At 41.1% G+C, this 14,432-nt stretch overlaps 1 protein-coding gene across 2 annotated transcripts in view; it reads left to right on the top strand.

Annotated features, from left to right (window-relative positions):
- The window catches only part of CFAP46 (cilia and flagella associated protein 46), a 79,181-nt gene that overhangs the window by 62,997 nt on the left and 1,752 nt on the right, over positions 1-14,432 (top strand). For both annotated transcript variants that reach the window (XM_081912595.1, XM_081912594.1), the window contains exons 49-60: positions 581-777; positions 2,428-2,540; positions 3,354-3,547; positions 4,322-4,486; positions 4,922-4,992; positions 6,444-6,504; positions 7,580-7,615; positions 8,375-8,474; positions 10,105-10,217; positions 11,250-11,331; positions 12,942-13,078; positions 14,005-14,088. In XM_081912595.1, the coding sequence (XP_081768721.1) occupies positions 581-777; positions 2,428-2,540; positions 3,354-3,547; positions 4,322-4,486; positions 4,922-4,992; positions 6,444-6,504; positions 7,580-7,615; positions 8,375-8,474; positions 10,105-10,217; positions 11,250-11,331; positions 12,942-13,078; positions 14,005-14,088 (1,353 nt within the window). The remainder of the gene's footprint in view (positions 1-580; positions 778-2,427; positions 2,541-3,353; positions 3,548-4,321; positions 4,487-4,921; positions 4,993-6,443; positions 6,505-7,579; positions 7,616-8,374; positions 8,475-10,104; positions 10,218-11,249; positions 11,332-12,941; positions 13,079-14,004; positions 14,089-14,432) is intronic.

Genomic DNA, 14,432 nt, shown 5'->3' with positions numbered 1-14,432 from the left:
TATCTTGGTTCACAAAGGTTATAGAGGTAAAGGTAAAGGTACCCCTGCCCGTACGGGCCAGTCTTGACAGACTCTGGGGTTGTGCGCCCATCTCACTTAAGAGGCCAGGGGCCAGCGCTGTCCGGAGACACTTCCGGGTCACGTGGCCAGCGTGACATCGCTGCTCTGGCGAGCCAGAGCCGCACACGGAAACGCCGTTTACCTTCCCGCTGGTAAGCGGTCCCTATTTATCTACTTGCACCCGGAGGTGCTTTCGAACTGCTAGGTTGGCAGGCGCTGGGACCGAGCAGCGGGAGCGCACCCCGCCGCAGGGATTCGAACCGCCGACCTTTCAATCGGCAAGTCCTAGGCGCTGAGGCTTTAACCCACAGCGCCACCTGCGTCCCTCACAAAGGTTATAACATCACCTAATTTATTTAACACTACTACCACTGCTGCAGTAATTCAGGCTCTCTTGTGCATGGATCCTTTCTGTATGCCTGGATATGGAAAATGAAGATGCATTGTGTGCTTTAAAAAATTACAATGCATTGCAAGTGTCAAAATGCTTTTAATAGGTTTGTATTTTAATTTACATCAGTGCAGGCTAAAATTGTGCGATCCCAGGTGAATTCTAATACTTTGATGAATTTGCTGGAGAAGGTAAAGGTTTTGAAAGATGAAAGGATGAGGAGTCTTCGGAGACAACCATCACCAGAGAGAAGCCATGAAGACAAAAATGAGTTTCAAAAACTTCAAGAATCAGTCATCAAAGTAGAAACAGGAAGAAAAAGTACTGTAAGAACTGCACTTGTTCATATTGGTGTTTTCACACCTGATGTACTGAGACAGTAATGTTTAATAACTACTTTTTCCTCTTGTGAATACAGCGTAAGTTGTTGTCCATAATAATTTCACTAGTCAAAACAAAAAAAAAACAAAAAAATTCCTTCCAGTAGCACCTTAAAGACCAACTAAGTTAGTTCTTGGTATGAGCTTTCGTGTGCATGCACACTTCTTCAGATACCTCTGAAGAATGCACACGAAAGCTCAAACCAAGAACTAACTTAGTTGGTCTTTAAGGTGCTACTGGAAGGAATTTTTTTTGTTTTGACTATGGCAGACCAACACGGCTACCTATCTGTAAATTTCACTAGTGTCAGCTAGTACGCAGACAGATGAGCGGGGTATAAATAATAAAATTATTATTTTTATTATCCCTAGGGCATTGGTCTTCAACTGGGAGTCTGTTGTGGAGGTGGGGAGTGATTAACAAAACCAATCTGGGAATATCCCCTCAGTCACACAGATTAGGACATTCCACATCTCTCCTCAGCAGAGTTTCTTTTTCTTTGAGAAAATTAAGGGGCTCACATAAATGTAAACTAAGCGTTAATAATAATACAATATATGTAATATATTTTATTATAATGAATATAATAAAGAAATAATAAGCAAGATAACAATAATGAGAGAAACTAAATACAACAACATGAGGCAATTCTGAGGCAAGAAAAAAAGAAAAGACAGTTGGTCCCTCTTATTTGAAACTTAATGGAACATAATGAAGGGAGGGGCTGATTCCGGAGCATGACACACAAGCCCCGCCCACCAGATACCAAACATTCCACTGATCAAATTAGGCTCCAGGGTTTTTCTTACAGAATCAGAACTAGGAGGTGTCATCTGATTCTTCACACTGGTTTGGATCCCAGTTTGATACACTAATCACCTGCACCATTTTGCTTCAGTTCCCACTATTTTTAACTACTCCGAATCTGGCCTTTTAGCTTTTAGAAAATAATGTTGTTATTAATGACGTCCTAATGAATACTATTATAATGTTATTACAAAAATACGTGCATGGGACTCACTGAGACAGAAGTAAAAGTAAATACAAACTGGTTGAAAGGAAATCCGCTGCAAGCAAGACTGCTTCATGAAGAGAGCAGCCAAGCAGACTACAGGCCAGTCCGATGCTCAGTCTGCCTGTAGCGGATTCCACCACCATCTTTAGTCAGGACCCACCATTGGGTGACTGCCGGATCTAAATTCAGTCATAACGGCAGCACTGCCTAAATCCTAATATAAGACAAACAATTAAAAATTGAGTATCCAAAAGTATATTTTGGCTAAAGATGGGTCCCTGGTCCAAAAAGGTTGATGACTACTAATCTAGTGGATTATTTTATAAACATTACAGCTATTGCACCAGTGTTTTCATTAGAGAACACATTATCAAATAAAATAACACATACATAAAAATAAGGTGTAACGTTGTTTAAAGGTGATTGTTCAGTTTAGACCTGGGATAGTTTAAACATTACTAAATTTTCATGACTGTTCTATTTCTATTTGGCTATTCAATTTTCCTTTCTGTCTTTGATATTCTTATGCCTTTTAAAAAATAAATAAATAAATAAATCACTGTTTTACTTTATATCATAGGAAACAGAAAATGAAGATGAAGAACATTTTATATCAGAATTCCAGGCTATCATGAAAGACATAGAAGAATATCTGAAACCTGTATTGTCACAATTTGATTTCTCTGAGCTGAGGTATTTTTTCAAATGTTTTCTCTTAAGTATTTGTTACATATCTTTAGGCACCAGGCAAAAACATTCCTCTTCTCCCAAGCCTTTGGCTAATTAAACAATCTCTGGCCTTTTAAACAGTGGGGGGGGGTATTATTTTGTTTGTTATTGTGGTGTGTATTTTTGGATGAAGGGTGGTATATAAATTTAAGAAATAAATGTTGTTCCTAGCCTCTGAAGCAATTCTGATATAGTAAAGGAAGCTGACAAAAGCACAGTTGTTTTCATTCTGAACAAATAGAACTGCAAACAGGAATCTAAGAGGCCATTTTTAGTACCCCATTTTATAGACCATTACAAGAAAAACCTGTCAAACCTAATAAAAGAAATTTCTTATAGAAGTGCAGGAGCAAATCTGCACCCTAGGAGACTTCTGCTTCCTCTGAAAAGACACATCTCAGACAATCTTTGGAACCTCATTTTTTCTGGCATTGGCAGTGTCACAGTAAGGTATCTTTCCAGTAGCCACTACTGCCAGTGATGTGCTTGGTTCTTCTTGGTCCCTGTAGCACCTGCTGCCTGGAGGTAGAAGCATCATCTGTCATTTTATACCAATTTATTCAGGTCATTGGAACAATCAGAACTATGCAAGTCTATGTTAACCTTAAGTAAAACTATGAGAATGCGTGTTTCTCTTGTATGATAAAGCCAGGTGAGTTCTGCTTTTCCTATTGCAGGTAACATGAAACAAACTGCAAGTATTTCATTCCTGTTACTGTTCTTTAAAAAAATTATAAGCTGTACAATATTTTTAAGACCTGGTCTTTGTCTCCTCAGGCCAAGTCCAGCAGTCTCTCCAGCTGATTCAGGAAAAGGTAAAGGTGACTCAGGTAAAACTAAGGCAGGTGACTCAGGAAAAGGCAAAAAAGGTAGTCCAGGAAAAACTAAAGCAGATGGCTCAGGAAAAGGCAAAGCAAGTGAGGCAGGGAAAGCAAAAACTAAAAATAAGGAGAAAGCCACTACAGCTCCAGGTATGTCTTATGTTCTAAAGCATATATATAGTGTCAGATGATTTATCTTCTTGATAAATAGTTTGCTACAAAATTTCAAAGTATAAAGTATTGTATTCTCAGGTTTGCATAAGTTATCTGTGATTTCTGTAATTATGCACTTTCGAAGGCAGATTGTTTTGTTTATATTTAACCACGATGACAAACCATTGCATGCTTGTGAATCCTCTTCCCATTTCCCAATAGTCCAAGCATTTTGGGAGGACAATAGAAATTTCCTTTCCTGGTTTATGCAAACCATAGGTTGCTCACAAACCAGAAGCCCAAATAATGATTTCATCCTATGGTTTGAGTAAATTACAGATTTCTAGGTGTGGATGAGGCAATGAACTATGGTTTGTCTCAATCTAGGAGCAGACACTTCTAATCTTCTCCCTTTGCATGTCAAAGAAGCAAGAGAGAAAGTGTGCAAACCCAAGACTCAGTTTATTGTGCTTGAATGTAGCCATTATATTTGGGTGTAGAAATAAATGTTGACTTCTGAGTAATTTATGGCACTGGCTACCTCTGAACCAAGAAGTCCTATATTCTGCATGATTTTCCCAGGGGCTTCCCAAATGTGTGTGTGTGTGTGTGTGTGTGTGTGTTTAAAGACTTCATTTATCTCTTCATCTTAATTGGGGATGAAAACAGAGTCAGTTTATCTGAGCAGAAGGGGAAAAGGCTTCCCATTTAAGAACAGTTGTTATTCTTTTATTGAGAATTATTTTTCTTTCCCATTTTTCCTACGTTCAGCTGGCATTGAAGATATAGGAGAATGCATAATACTACTGGTGGACAAATGTCTTTTGGAATTTCCTTTGGAGGGTCTGAATATCTTTCAAGAAAAGACAATAAGTTCTGTGTCCAGAGACTTTTCTCTCCAAATGTTCTACAACCGCTTACATAAAGACGAATCAGGTACAGACAAGTTTATATATATTTGCAAATATAATCTTAGATAGATAGATAAGACTTTGAATCGCTTTTTGATGATAGTTGCTATCATGATGATATATTTTACATTTCTGCTTAGGGAGCAGGCTTTTACCTCACCATTAACCGTCTCAGCGTCCCTTCCAGCTCTACAATTCTACAATTTTATGATTCTATTATTCTTATGTAGAGATTCCTGTGAAAAAGTATTGTGGTGTTTCAACCTGTGTATACAATCAATGTTAGAATGCAAATGTTAGTTATCAGAAGAATTACTTGTAATAAGCCTTCAGACTATCTCTGTAATTCACATATATTGATGACCACGAGAAGTATGTCACTCTCTGAAAAACAGTGCAGGGATTGGGGAGAGGGTGTCATATCTTATTCTAAGGATAATTGTGCTTTTAACATTTTCAGAAAATGAGTTCAAAAAGGATGGGAAAAAAGAATCAAGACCAAAAGGTGAACACAGAAGGAGTATGAAAGTAGTAAGTATATATTTTTGATGATATCTGATGCATTTCTAAGCTGTATCATAATGCCCTGTTCAAGATCCAAAAACTCTGCAACTTTCTAATAGTTTAATTTTTACTTTAATATGCATATTAGTGAAGCAGTTGTATAATGCATTGTGTTTGCATGTATCCTTGTTTCGTCTTGTTGTACCTTTAGTTACAAAACAAGACCTATAAACTTCACAATAATAATTCTCATTGTTGATCATAAATTACTGCTGCACTTCTGGAGAAACAGCACACGTCAATATTCCTTGCGAATACTTTTAGTAATAAAGTTGCCTTGAAAAAGGGATCAATAGTCTGTCCCAACCCAATAGACAATATAGGAAGTTTTGGGTGTCAAAAATCTTGGGAAATTCTTCAAGGGTGAATATAATTCTTCACTCCATCCTAGACCCTTTCAACCAGGAGTGGGGGACCTGTGGACTTCTAGATTCTGTTGGACTCAGAGACAGTCCTACCATTAGGCACACTGAGACAAACACCTCAGGCGGCAGATACTGAGGCAAGCCTCAGGAGTGAGATGCTGGGAAATAGGGCTATGTGTGCTAGACAGCCTGATCTTCACCCCTAAGCTAGACTTCTACCCTTGGGAGTGGCTGGGGAAACGCAGCCAGATTGACGGGGTATTATTATTATTATTATTATTAATTATTATTATTATTATTATTACCCATCACTGGTGCTGAAGTAAGATTCGGCTATCAGTCCAGTAGGTTCTAGAACATGTAATGGAGGAAGCACAATCTGGTCCTTCAGCTCAGGCATCCAAATGGTTGGCCAGCTCTGGTTGGACTCCAGCTCCCATCACCCTTAGTCAGGGATGATAGGACTTGTTGTCCCACATCTGCAGAACCACAGGTTGTCCACCCATGCTTTAGACAGCAAGCTCTGAGATATGGAGGCTGTTTGTGTTCTTCTTCCTTCACCTCCCCTATGCATTCCTATTATTCCCAAGTCTTAATCTTAGGAAAGGGACTACAATAGAAGAAAACCATCAATAAAGTCCTAACAAAGATGGGGGGGGATATAATTAATTTCTACCTTGGGCAGCAAAATAGCACGAGCAATCCCTGTGCTTGAGAAGTAGTGTTGATCAGGAAATTTATTCATATTACCTCCCCACAATCACAACTGTGGCATGCACTCTCTGGCATGATTTTTGTGGCAACTGGGATCTTCCATAAAAGTTATACGCAAAAAAAAAAAAAGTTATACGCAGTAGCATTTTCCATGTTATTATGACAAAAACAGTGTTATGCAGTATTGATGGATGCTACTTAGGATTCCAGTCCTGAGCTTGCTTGCCAGAGGGTGAGTCCCAATGGAGCTTATTAGGCTTTCATTCTGAGAAAAGAAGTTAAGAATTGTGCTGTTGGTGTTCTTTCATACTAAAGCTATGACTGTTTCTTATTCAACAGCCTAACCTTAACCGTGTTCTGCCACCCAACTGCCTTCCAATTGATATACATAATGTTAAATGTATCCTTTCAGAAGCTATTGATTAGGAAATGGAATACTTAAATCATGAGTTTTACATCCGAGCTGCCCGTTTCCTTGAGCTCAGCAATCGAGCCACATCACTGCTACTGTCTGTGTCAATTACTGGATCGTCTTCAGAGCTAGGAAAGCTTGTAGGGCAATCGGACTGGCTTCCCTGTGCCAGCTACTACTACTACTGTTGTTGCTACTAAATTCTGCAGTATTGCAAGTGTCGAAGTGTATAGAAAGTGTCTAGCTTTCACTTTGCTAACCTTTACAGTCGAGAGCAAATGGTGTGGAATTGGTGTGAGAGAGACCTTTGGACAGTAGAAAAGAATACTTGCTTTCTAGACAATACTTAAGCTGCAAAGATGGAACGGAAGCGTTTTCATCATGTGAGAGGACTATGGAGGTCAAGCAGTGGCCTTGGGAAAGAGAGCTTGGATGTTACTGACTTAGGAAGGGTAAAGAGTTTGCTTAGGCACTGTTATGTACTGAGTTGAATAGGATCCAAAAGGCAGCAGTCTGATTGGTCCTAGAACAAGAGGATTCAGAATGCAGCAGTCTGATTGGTCGTAGAACAATAGGGTCCAGAATGCAGCAGTCTGATTGGTCCTAGAACATTGCAGCTGTATGATTGGTCCGCAGGAGCCACCCAATCCAGCTCCAGGTGGAAGTGAATCCGCAACCTGATTGGCCTACAGGAGAATCCCAGAATTAGCCAATCACGTGCGGCCCATTGTGTAAATAATGTATATAAAGCAGATATTTTGGGGGAACATTCATTCCTCACTACTATGAGCTGAATAAAGAGCATGAAATCCACACTCGACTGTGAGTATATTTCAGGCACAAAAGTGGGGGCCTGGTAAACAAGGAGGGAACTGCTGGTGGTGATTTCTTCAGGGAAGGTATCAAAAGGTGACACAAAAGGATTAGATGCTGAGGGTGCCACTGGCTTTGTTTCTGATTCCTGCACCCAATCAAAACTGGAGGAAGGGGGAGGAGTTGTATGTAGTTAATTATATTTAAATTTGACACCCCTCATTTGCATGTTCTTAATGGTATGCCTCAGATGTTGTGGATCCATATAATGATGTAACAGAAAGAGGTAAACTTTGTATATTATAACTTGTTTGCCATTACAATAGCTGTAGTAGAAATCAACCTAGAACTCTATTTTCTTTTTTTCAACATCAGTGAAACCATTTTCAAACACTGTGCACCTAATATGTAGGTTTTAAAGTGGCTACAGTTTATGGTTGAAAGAGAATGACCTGGTTTTATTTTATATATGAAAGAAAGTCACTTTTTAAAGGTCCTCTTTTTGCATGCAGAAAGCTCCATGTGATAACTGTAATATCTGAAAAAGTTGGTGTTGTAGTCTTGCGTTGAACAAATCATCCTGCTGCCATAGGCAAGCGAGCAGGCTGGCAAAGGAACGACAGATCACTCTGAGCCTACTGCTTCAGCCTGTTGGCTAGTGTGCTAGTTGTGGAAAGAGAAAAATCCTTCCTCTGAAACCAACATGGAAACAAAGCAGGCTAGCGGAGAAGAATCTAGACCCTCCTCTAATAGTCCACTGAGTAGAAGGCACTTAAAAGAAAAACAAACAAACCCTACTCTCCTAAGTTGCTAGAAGTCTGCATTTCCAGTCTTCTATGGTCAGCATGAAAACACAAACTACTGCCCTGTTAGCAGGCTAGTAACTTTTTTTGGGTAGGCTACTAACCTTTGTAGGCTTATTTACAAAGCTACTGTAATACTCTTTTTTAAAGCTACAGCTGCTTAAAATTATACAGAGTGGGTGGGTGGGTGTGTAAGCACTGGAAAACCCCATGTTCCTAATGACAAAAAATTGTATGCTCAGAATCAGATAATCCTGCACAAAAATTTAAGACACTCCTAGAGAAATTTGAGCCGTTTACACTCCGTTGGGATGGAATTATGGGTAACACACAATTTGCAAGGTATGTAAGTTTGTTTCTCATTAATTTTGCGCATTTTTTTAAAATACCTAAACGAATGCCTAATATGTTTGTTCATATGCTGCTAGTAAAGAAGTCAAAACAAGGCTGTTGCGGGGAGGGAATCCAGCCAAAATTTAGTCGCTTTCAGGTCCCCCTGATTGCAGTGTGTGGTTTAAGAAATTTTCCCATTGTAAAGAATGGGGCTTAAAGTTGCTTGACCTTTGTGACTTCTTAGTTTAGGAAATATTTATTTATTTATACATACATACATACATACATACATACCCCGCCCAAATTGTGAGTAAGGAGTGACCTGGGATAGGTGTGTAAAATTATGCCTGGTACGGAGACAGTGGATAGAGAGACATTTTTTCTTCCTTTTTCATTACACCAGAACTCAGGAACATCCAATGAAGCTAAACGCTGGAAGCTTCAGGACAGACAAAGGAAGGCATTCTTCACACAGTGCAAAGCTTAACTATGGAATTGACTCCCACAAGAGGCACTGGTGGCCACAAACTTGGATGACTTTAAAAGAAGATTAGTCAAACTCAGCCCATAGCTGCTAACCCTGATGGCTGTGTTTTAGCTCCATAGGCAGAAGCAGTCAGCTCCTGAATACCGGTTGCTGCAAACTGCAGGAGGGGAGAGAGGTTTCTTGCATTGGCCATTGTGGTTGGCCATTGTGAGAACGGGGTGCTGGATGGGGCACCATTGGCTTGATCCAGCAGGTTCATCTTACCTTCTTAAGCCCGAGCGGGTCAGTCCTTTGCAATAAAAATAACCAAAGGAAGAAAAGTAACAGGGAACAGTCGGCAGCTACTTTCAGAATTTAGAAAGCACATGCACAGGCATGCCCTTATACACTTAATACGGATACTCTTCCTATCCGTAAAAATAGAATTCTAAATTATTTTCCTCTTCATGCACAGTTCGCACAGTAGCAGGGGGTAAGGTGGAGTGGGGTGGCAGCACTTACCTGACCGCCAGTCAGCATCTTGCTGCTGCTTACTGGGGGGTGGCAAGGTCAGTGCAGTGCAAGTGCCTCTCTGATGCTCCCAGTGGTGCGTTTGCTCTGTGCTAACCTTGCCGCTGCCTCCCCGCTACTCCTCTCTGCCTCCTGATAAACAGCAGCAATGCAGCCAGCTGGAGGTCAAGTGAGGAGCCATGCTCCACCACACCATCTGTTGCTGCTTTTCCAAGTACAGTTGTACCTTGGATCCCAAATGCCCTGGAAGTCGGACTTTTTGGTTCCCAAACACAGCAAACGCAGAAGTGATTGTTCCGGATTGTGAATGCTCTTTGGGAAACCGAATGTCCGACGGGGCTTCCGCAGCTTCTGATTGGCTGCAGGAGGTTCCTGCAGCCAATCAGAAGCCACATTTTGGTTTTCAAACGTTTTGGAAGTCAAACAGACTTCCGGAACAGATTCCGTTTGACTTCCAAGGTACGACTGTATTCCTGGCACTAGGGCACATAGTTGATGAAAACTGATCATATTTCTTTAAATGTAATGTTTTCTAGAGCTGAGCTGAGCTGCTTAAAGTAGCAGAACATCATGCTAATACAATTTAATAGTATACAGTGCAGACTAAAGTTTTGACTGTTCTTTTTTCCCTCCCCCTTTCAGTCAAGCAGACTGGGAATACTTACTGAACAACTGCAGTGCATTTATCTTCTCTGGACTGGCAAGATTTCTCTTATATACATTACTTGAAAGATTAGTTGCTATGAATATCCCAGGTGATTATATGAAGCTGAAAAAGGCTGTTTGCTTTCCTTGCAGATCATAACAAAATTCTATTTACTCAGATTGAAATATGTGGTTTTATTATTACAAGTGTTAGATCAGCTTTCTGCAAAAGTTGGCATTCAAAGGTGATTTAATTTGTGGTCCCTGTGCAAATTGCATTATTAACACAAAAGCTGCTGTAAGCATGGTTTCTTCTCACATCGTATAGGTAAAATCAGAAGCTTGGGCAAGGTGGAAGGCACCCAAATTGGACCTCATCCCCTTGTCAGCTTTTGTTTTTCTGGAATTGGGAGCACCGCTGATGTAGGGAAGAGGGAGGCACAGCATGGGCCTCTCTCATGTGGCCTGGGAATTTTAAGGTATCAGAAAGGAGCCATTAGCCGCTCCCACAGCATGAGATTTACATCAGATGGGGTACTTACAACTCTGTATTGTGGGGGATCATCCTTTGAGGCACACTTTCTGAATAATGGAGCAAATTTCTGTTCCATGGAGTGGTCTTGGGATGATGTGCCTTAACAACTGACTGTTCAACCCTGCACAGTTTTATTATATCTTGATGGCAGGACTAGCAAGGCAAACATAGCAGTGAATGGCCTGAAACAAAATGTGTTCCAATGCATCAGCCATGCTTCTTCAACATGCTACATTTTGTTCCACAGCCACCACACCAGGTTTTCTGTTACCTACCTCTGGTTGATCAGCATTCCACAACCACTGAGCATGCTCAGTCCTTATTGACTGTTAGGAAGTTGTTCCCTTAAGCTCTTTTATCAAGGTTTTTAAAATACTTCTTGAAACCTTGGGGTTCCCAATGTCCATCACTGCCTCCCCTGATTTCTGCCTAAATTCCACTGCCCCCATGTCATACACCATACCATTTTGGATAATTTCACAGGGGTCTGCATTGAGGAATGTGGAATATTAAAGCCTTGTTAGACAAGCAATTTTCTGCTCATGTATCTTTGGATCCAAGATGCTACTGAAGTCTAACATTCATATTATTGCTTCCCTTCCCACAGAGTGTCAGTTGGTGATACTTTCAGACCTCGTGCATTCAAAACCAAGTACTGCACGAGTGATAAACCTCGATGGGTTTAAAAGGTAAGATCGGCATAAGTTTTAAGGTCATTGTGTGCAAGGCAGTCCTATACTTCCTCTACTCCAAAGTAAGTGCCACAGAGTTCAATGGAACTTATTCCCAGGAAAGTGTGCATATGATTGCAACCTAAATTCCTCATTCTTTGCTGTCAGGAATGGCCGCTCACCCAGTCCCAGGGTTGGCGATGATTGCAGCCCATCATGACAGACTCTGGGCCCCAGAGATCAATGCTATGCTTCTGTCTGCCCCCTAAAGGCCAGCTAAACCCGATCTCAGGATCACAGTCCCTATATGTTTTATGCCCTGCTTCTCTCCACCTGGCTTGGGGCGGGGCCTGACAGGCTCCATAAAGGAGTGCTGCTGCTGCTTTGTTTTGTTTTTTAAATTGCTTTTATTTTTTATCTACGTCATTTTAAATTGTGATATTAATGCTGTCTTCTTAGTTTTAGATTTTATGATTTATGTGGAATTGTTTTCCATTTGGTTGTGTACCTTTTGATGTGTTTTTTTTATTGTTTATGACTTTTGTTATGTTGGTAATTATGCAATTCTTGTCATGTTGTAAGCCGACTTGAGCGTTGTTTTAACTATGGAAAGGCGGCATACAAATAAAATGATGATGGTGATGATGATGATGATTTTGTATTTAAATTCTTTTAAACTTATTTATTGTAAGACAGCCAGAGAACTCTATATACCGTATTTTTCACTCTATTGGACGCACCAGACCATAGGACGCACCGGACCATAGGAGGGGGAGAATAGGAAAAAAAAAAAATCTTGTTCCCCCCGTCAAAAACAAGGTGCGTTCAAGAGCAGGCCTTGCTGCTGCCCCCCCCAAGCTTGTGGGGCTGGCGGTGGGGGGAAGCGCTGCTTTCCCCCACCGCCAGCCTCAAAGATCCCTGAAGTCTTTGGAGCGCAGCTGCACTCCAAAGGCTTGAGGCTTCGGGGACATCCTTTGTAGCCTCCGCAGGGTGGCGGGGTGCCTTCACCCCGCCTCGCTGCGGAGGCTTTGCACAGCCATCCCGAAACTGGAACAGCGAGACAACTGCACTGCCCCGTCTCGCTGTTTCGGCTTCGGGGACAGCAGGCTGCTATCCGCAAGCCTTGGGAGCCCAGCGGGAGTGGAGGCAGGCTTGTGGAGAGCTGCCCAAAGCCCAGGGTGCACAGCGCCATGCTCCCCGGGCTTCGGGCTGCAGGCAGCTATCCACAAGCCTGCAGAGCCTGGCAGGAGTTCCCTCCAGACTCTGCAGGCTTGTGGAGAGCTTCCTGAAGCCTGGAGAGCGAGAGGGGTCGGTGCGCACCTCCCCTCTCGCTCTCCAGGCTTCAGCGAAAGCCTGCATTCGCTCCATAGGACGCACACACTTCCCCCCTTCATTTTTGGAGGGGAAAAGTGCGTCCTATAGAGCGAAAAATACGGTAACATATTTAATGCCAGACATGCTAGAGAGAAAAAGTTAAGAAAAATGCAGTTCACTTTCTATTCTTGTGAACTGATAAAATTTTAATGAACAGGTTTTGTCTCTTTTCTTCAGGTCATTTAAGAATATCTGTACCTGTACTTTTCATTCATTGCATTTCTTTTTTCTTTTCTTTTCTTTTCTTTTTTTAGCTCTGTACGCCTCTCTCTGGAAAAGCCAACAGAGACAACAATCTTTCTGAGCCTTGCTGGAGTGCGTTCTGTCATAGCTAACCAATGGTATACGACCCTGGAAGAGAATGCGACAAAAATGGAAAGCTTATGTGAAAGTGTGTAATAGCAAGCTTCTTAAAACAGCTGAGCCTAATGCCTTTTTGTCAATGGTGATGTTAGTGTCCATGCTTAGATGTGAACAAATGAAGCTTCTATACTCTGATGAAAATAGGGATATCCTACTCCATCATCATCATTTTATTATTTATACCCTGCCCATCTTACTGGGTTACCCCAGCCACTCTAGGCAGCTTCCAACATATATAAAAACATAATAAAACATTTAAAAGCTTCCCTATACAAGGCTGCCTTCAGATGTCTACTATAAGTTGCACTTATCTCCTTAGTTTGGGTCACATAACTCCATACGCTCTGACGACAATACGGATATTCTACCATGCCCTCCAACATTTCGCCAATGAAAAGAGGGACGTCCTAAGGCAAAGTGGGATATTCTGGGATTGGATCAGAAACCAGGACTGCTTCTGTAAATCCTGGACTGTCCCTGGAAAATAGGGGCATTTGGGGGTCTGTACTCATGAAAGGCCTAGAGCAGTGGGAACTTGCTCCCAATCGAAATTTGTGCCCTGGGCTGGTTTCCTATCAAAACTTCCCCCGGCTTCTATTTGTCCAAAATAGTACTTACGTTTTGCAGCAAATAGCAGCAGGGGAACAACTTTTTGCAAGAAGGCAGTGCAGGACCTTGATCTGATAAGGAACACATTCTAATTGGAGCTTCAGTATTGCTTTTTCTTGGAAACAAATGTGACCAATTTAACCTCAGTTCTTAAATGTGTGCATAATCTGAAGTATAGCTTGGTCCACAGGATTTCAAAAGGCCATTGATTTCAGTGGGCTTACATGCACCTAACTCTGGTTAAGACTGAGCTGTCATTTGCAAATTTAGAAGAAAACTGCAGGTTCCGCCTCCATGTTTTCTTTTGAGTGTGTTCAGTTATAAAACTATTATGTTTCTTTGCAGATTTTATCAAAGTAGGCAAGACAACTGGACAGGCTGTTCGTTTTCTTCAAAGGAGTAAGAGTGCTGTGGATGAACCTCCGAAAAGTAAGATTTAAAAGTTTTTAAAATAAAGTACACAGATTGAAGTGTGAACAGATCAAAATCTTCCACCATTTTCTTCTCACCATTTTCTTATTTGGTTAAAATGCCATTATATTGTATATTACAAGCACCGGAACTGCTGAGCTTGCTGATAGAAATGGTATCACTCTCATCTAAGCAATTTGCTATCCTCATATTGAAGACACCAAGCGGGGTTTTAAAAAATCACATATTGAAAGATGCATATATTTAAAAGAGTGTGTGTGAAAAAGAGAGAGTGAAATGTCTCCCATAAGGAAGGTATTATTTTTTCTCAAAGGAGCATATCTGTACATAGCTCCAGCGCT

This window comes from Podarcis melisellensis (genome assembly GCF_964234715.1).
Source record: "Podarcis melisellensis genome assembly, chromosome: 5".
Classification (NCBI taxonomy): Eukaryota; Metazoa; Chordata; class Lepidosauria; order Squamata; family Lacertidae; genus Podarcis; species Podarcis melisellensis.
The sequence above is the reverse complement of the archived record's forward strand: the minus strand, read 5'-3'. Positions and strand labels throughout refer to the sequence as shown.